Source organism: Necator americanus, chromosome IV, assembly GCF_031761385.1.
Source record: "Necator americanus strain Aroian chromosome IV, whole genome shotgun sequence".
Lineage (NCBI taxonomy): Eukaryota > Metazoa > Nematoda > Chromadorea > Rhabditida > Ancylostomatidae > Necator > Necator americanus.
Window position 1 is genome coordinate 33618115 of NC_087374.1, and position 6019 is coordinate 33624133.

Genomic DNA, 6019 nt, shown 5'->3' on the forward strand with positions numbered 1-6019 from the left:
CGCATAGATTTAATAAATTATGGGGAAATTCAGGACAAATTAATAGGATAATGTTGGAGGTCAATGGCTTCCAGAAAGGCGGAAACACACTTTCAGGTCTCACTCCTCACAATATTACTGCTTCTGCTGCCAGGTATCATAAAATTCGTGAACGAAGGTACTTGTCGAACCTACGATCGTCATCTCAATGTATCTATGAAAATTTCTAGGGTAGAGGTTTCTTCTCTCTACTAAACTTACGGAACATAGTAGCGGCAACTATGGAATTAATAATAATCATTACGGAATTAATAATAATAATAATAATAATAATAATAATAATAATAATAATAATAATAATAATAATAATAATAATAATAATAATAATAATAATAATAATAATAATAATAATAATAATAATAATAATAATAATAATAATAATAATAATAATAATAATAATAATAATAATAATAATAATAATAATAATAATAATAATAATAATAATAATAATAATAATAATAATAATAATAATAATAATAATAATAATAATAATAATAATAATAATAACAATAATAATGATAATAATAATAATAATGGAGTATGTTTCCACGTAAAGAGTATAAAATCGACTAAATAGATTTTTTTAAAAAAATTCGAAATAAAAGAATCTGCGATAATCTCAAGCTCAAATGGCTATTTATTTGTGCAACATAAATGTATGAAACGCAAGTATGCGATATTTTCAAATTTACCGTACATTTAGTTATTGGGACCTTTTTTAGGCTCCGTTTTATATTTCTTGCAAATGAACAGATGTTCAGTCTGCTTTTTTCAGCCCAAATTTCTTCCGCTTGGCTGCTGCTCGTATATTTTTCCCTCGCACTATAGTGGATTTTCTAGGATTTTCCAGTGAAGTACCCTTCTTATGGTTATAGTAGAATAGTACCTGAAAATGTATAATAAATGAAGTATGCACTGGGGTGTATATTTGTGTGAAATGGAGTTTGCGTGGAAATCTAAGACTCCGGTTTTTTTTTTCAACTGGATTCAATCATTATGCATGTACAGAGTCAGAAAAGAGAACGTTTCCCAAATTTTAATATTCCAAATGTGAATCGTTGTTGCACGCATGAATTTCGCATTTATATTCGGTGGCATGACGTTCACTAATAAAACTGCAAATGCAAACATATACGTTATGGATACGGGTTGGACTTCACGTTATCCTCTTGCGGAAAAATAAATCAGAAAATACATTGTGACTTTTCTTTGTTCCCTCAGAAATTGTTTGTAAAAGGTTCCATAATTGACTGCATATCACAAAAAGTAGGTGATAATTTCATTTCAAACAAGGTTTCCGTTTATCTATGAAATAATGGAAGCACTACTCAAGAGATTTATTTAGTTTTTCTCTTGTGAAAATTTCTAGTTTCTCCCGGTTTTCTCAAATCTCCAAGGTACTAATGATACTAGTTACTTCACTTTTCGCATAAGATAACGCTAAAAAATTTTCATTGAGATCTTAGCAAGAACTTAATGAAAGAAAAGCTCAACTGTTCTAAAACTTTACATATAACAAAATTTTTCTTTGTAATGGATTTCTACGACTATCGAGATAATTTCGAAGACTTCACATTGGTTGACGAAGACGACTGATGTTATTCTACCGAAAATATTGTTGATTAAGATATGTTTTTTGTTGAATAAATATTAAAAAATTGAAAAATAACAATATCAGATACGTGGGAAAGAAATTTGTGTATGATCAGTCTAATATTACTATAAAGGTATTGTAATATTTTTTCTGAAGTTCACAACAACCCGTACTGCAAAATATTCAACTTTTTTTGGGTTTTTGGGTTTTTTCTAGACAATAGTCTCAATTAGGAATCCTATGAAAATATGTGAAACAAAAATAAAGAAACCACGTTTACCTTAGGAAAATTCCCTACAACAAATTCAGCTTGAAATCAGCTGATTAGTATTTTAAAAAAATGTTATCATAATAATTTTCATCGTCAGCACAATCTTCTAAAAATTCTAGTATTTATAACTATCATGAATTATAACTAGCTAATCAAACGAACACAAAATCTGTGCAACACAAAAATCTGTCCTTACGTCTCCGGAGAGTGTTAAAAATAGTTAACGATTACAATCTGTTTATATTTGTGTGCTACATATAGTCCACAGTAAGGATTTTGAAGTCACTTTTTATTCCGAAAAAATACTTGCACATTTTTCTGGAAGTCTGTGATCTCTTTATTGGCCCCATTGTGTTTAGGCAAACGATCCTCTTCAAATTTTTATGATCCTCTTAAAATTGCGATATTTTACAATTAAAATTGTTCTGGGCAGGGTTTTCAACTGAGAAATTAGCTAATTCTGCGAACACTTGTCCTCTCTCGTTGTGAACAAAAAAATCCATTAAAAATTATTTTTCGAGTCCTCATGGGACTCTACATATGCATGCTTAACGCTGCATAACTTATGTAGATCATTTGAATAGGTGCTTATGTTGATGATCCCATTACAGTACCCTTAGTACAGGTTTGAGTCTACATAACTGTATAGTTATACATAAGGTCGATATAGGCGCTTATCTCGCTGGCCAGCAATTAAACTGTTCTACTTATTTCTCGCTGATTTTCATGAAAATCTGTAGATTCTTGGATTATTTCAGAGCACCACACTATGCATGTAGTTTTGCTTGTCTTCTACAGAGCATATGCCAGATTTTCTGCCCATTAATCCTTGGATTACGGTAATTTTCTGTAGTCACATGTCTTTTTGTTCTTTTAAACTCGATACTGGTAGTTAAGATAACTCCGTATACTTTTTCTAATCTCTTCGGAGAGCATTCAATCAACAATCCGATTCCATTCATTTGATTCGCTTAAAAAGAACAATCCGATTTCTTATCTGCATTTCCATTTCCGATTTCTTGTGCTCTGGGGAAAATGTCCTAATCCTCAACGAATTTCTGACATTGAACCTAAGACGTACTTTTTTGAGACTGAAAACAAGGGAGGTTCGGATGGCAATCCACGTTGTTCTTATGTATCTTATTTTAAATTATTTTAAAATTTGAAATCGTTTTAATTCGATAGATCTAAGGTGGAAATTTACACGTCGGGTACCCGACTGTCATTTAAAAAAAACCATTAAATAATGACCTACCTAACATTAAGTAATTACCTCAACGACTGACAGTAGAAACCGAGAAAAAAGTTTTCATTTAATCAATTTAACCTAGTTTTTTCAATTTTTGATGCAATAAAAAATGATATGTACCTCATAATTAGTCCAAGCCATCCAGTTAAAAGTCTGATGTTTCCCTGAGTTTTTGTTTCTCTGAGCCTTGTCACTTTTTGCTGCCATGCCAAATGGTGTTTTCAAAATTCCTTGTTGAAATTCGATACGTCTGACACCGGAAAGAGGAACCAGACGAAGCAGATCTAGATAGGGAGACGAGATCGACGAATAAAGTTCTCTTGATCAAAAAACAAACATTTATCAGATGAGGATTGGTTGTTTTTGTGGACCTTTTGAGATCAGAAAAGAAGATGTTCTTCCCTCTCTGGGATTTGGGTGGAGCAAAATGTCGTATCAATTTTTTTCAAAGTTTAAGCCACTAAGATTGACAGAACATGTTTAAAGAGTACGGTATCTTTAAAAAGTAAGGTTGAGGTTCTATCTCTTGTTAAAATCCCCGAAAAAGAAGTTCTTTAATTTTCAGGAGGTAAGCGATAGCCTGATGGGGAAAATTCATGTCAAAATTTAAAAAAAAGATGAAGAAAGAACTTGAAACTAAAATAAATTAAATAAAAAACTTTTTTTAAAAAAATTAATAAACTTAAAAATGAACTTCGTTCATTCATTTAAGTTCTGGCAACTGCTAGATTCGAAGGCTACGAAAAAAAAAACTCTAAAGGGATAAATGAAATTATTCCCAGACCAAATACGATACCAAATTTCAGTGTATGAAGATTTCTTATTTTTTTTTATTATTGATAGGTTTTGGAAACATGAAAACTAATTATTTTTTTCCAAAATATTTTTGAACCTAGTTCTGAAAAGTATTTTTTTTTCAGTTTTTTGCAGACTCTCTGAAGAAAATTCCAGACCAAGGGAAATTTTCTTCTCATCTCTTTACGTTCTTCAGAGTCGAATTAAAGCAAAGGCGATAGAAGATCTGAGCTTTTTGGAAGTAATTACATCAATCGGAAAATTATGACCTCACAGTAAATAATAATAAATTAATATAAGTAAAATAAATAAAACACAGACTGCAACATATAAATATATGTGTTTTTTCGTTCCGAGAAATGTCTGAGATTATGGTCTTTCGTCGAGTAGGTACTTACCAGCAACTGAGGGCCTAGGCATATTCTACAACCGTTTAGAGAAGAAATTCCTCAGAAAATCCACAAATTTGTTACAAAAGGAGCATTCGACTTATGAAAGGAACTTTCGTTCTTTCACCGTAATATTTACGAGGTGGCTTCCGCCCCTGACTCAATGAGGGACGAATCTCTCATTTAGAGAATTTTCCCCGAAACGTCCACTTTGATCTGTGATTATTTCATCGTTTTAAGGTTTAGTTCGCAAGACATGAAACATGAATAGATTTCCTTGTAAAATGTCTGCAACCGCAGAACTCCTGAAACATTCTGCCCGTGACACATTCGGTCATTCCTCCCTCGTCATTATTCATTCTTCCAAACATCCGTAGGAAATCCTGTGTAGAGCAATTTTCGGACGTTCGACAGCATCGTCAAGTGGACGGATTTGCGGCACTATGGTGGCGCTCTTATCCATTCTTCTTGCGAAAAAAAACCGCGACGTGTTCTCAGAAGACGCGTTGGCCCCAAAGTGTTGTCTCCTGCTCAGTGACTCCAAAGACTCCACAAATTATCCTTTTTACGGCTTTTCTATTTCTGCTATTCCAAGAGAATCACTATTACTTCCTACTTTTTTCTGGGATATTTTCTCATAAAATTCCTTAAAATTTCTCGTTATAGTTTGATGCAGGAAAATATTTCTCTTGTCTACAACTTTTCTTCATCGACACATTGACGATTCCGCTTTTTTTGTTAATTTTTTTGGGACTACGAGGCTGTTGGTTTCAATCTTTCACGTATAAACCGTAGTGTACAGCATCTGTAATGGTTTCATATTACCTGTTTTGTTCTTCTTTTTTGGTGGTTCTCCAATTTTTTCGTACAATATTGAACAAATAGAGTTGTGTATGTGATTGGGCATTTTTTCGTACTGCAAAACACATACCAAGGGATTGGTGGAATTGTCACAAGTGCGTTAAGAATTGCTGCCGGAAGTATATACATGATTATGTGTTTTTTTTTTTTGCCGTAGCTCACGATCGATTGTTCTTTACCTCAGCTGTTTCATAGAAAAGTGAGAAATCTCTCCGGAAACCGAAGACTAATCATAATTCTTCCTATTTCCCACTGTTGCCGCTTTTTCAAGGCTTTTAGTAGAGGTACGTGTTTTGAAGATATCGATTTAAAACTAAATAAAATTGTCCCTTCAGAGAACAAAAACCAAAAATTCCTGATACTTTTTTTTTGAAAATAAAGATGTTTTTTTATGAAAAGAAATAGAAAGAAAAGAGTGGAAAAAGTCAAGCATCCAGAAAAATCTATCGCTTTCGAAGTGAAGCTTTATTTTGCTACTTTAAAAAATTCGTTAATAACCTAAAACTTTACTGGTCATCTGCATTTCTAGGAATAGTCACAGTGATTACCAACGAACCCATACGTTACGTTACGTTACGGTGTACGTGTGTTTGTTTCGGTTATCCTCTTCGGCCAGAGAGCATTGCGCACATCCCTCACCCCTTGGCACAAAGTAATGGAGCGACTCGCTAGACCGAATCGTTCGGTTCTCGTTAGACTACCAACACCTCTTCAACTTGAATTCCCGGCTTTAAATGTGGATATATGCAGCCATTGTTGTCAAATCTAATTTAGTTTCCTCGAAATTTTTCCTTGAGAACAACGCAAGCGGCGCCTCATAT

General features: G+C 32.9%; 1 protein-coding gene across 2 annotated transcripts; it reads right to left on the reverse strand.

The window, feature by feature from the left end:
- Positions 1-279: 279 nt before the first annotated feature.
- RB195_003557 (uncharacterized protein) lies at positions 280-4368 on the reverse strand (the record flags this gene model as incomplete). 2 transcript variants are annotated; one of them, XM_064201260.1, is made up of 2 exons in its annotated part: positions 280-608; positions 4347-4368. In XM_064201260.1, the coding sequence occupies 2 exons, from the start codon at positions 4366-4368 to the stop codon at positions 280-282; spliced, it is 351 nt and encodes a 116-aa protein (XP_064057140.1). The 2 variants fall into 2 exon arrangements, with proteins under 2 accessions (XP_064057140.1, XP_064057141.1); XM_064201259.1 differs by lacking the exon at positions 4347-4368 and adding an exon at positions 732-738.
- Positions 4369-6019: the final 1651 nt, after the last annotated feature.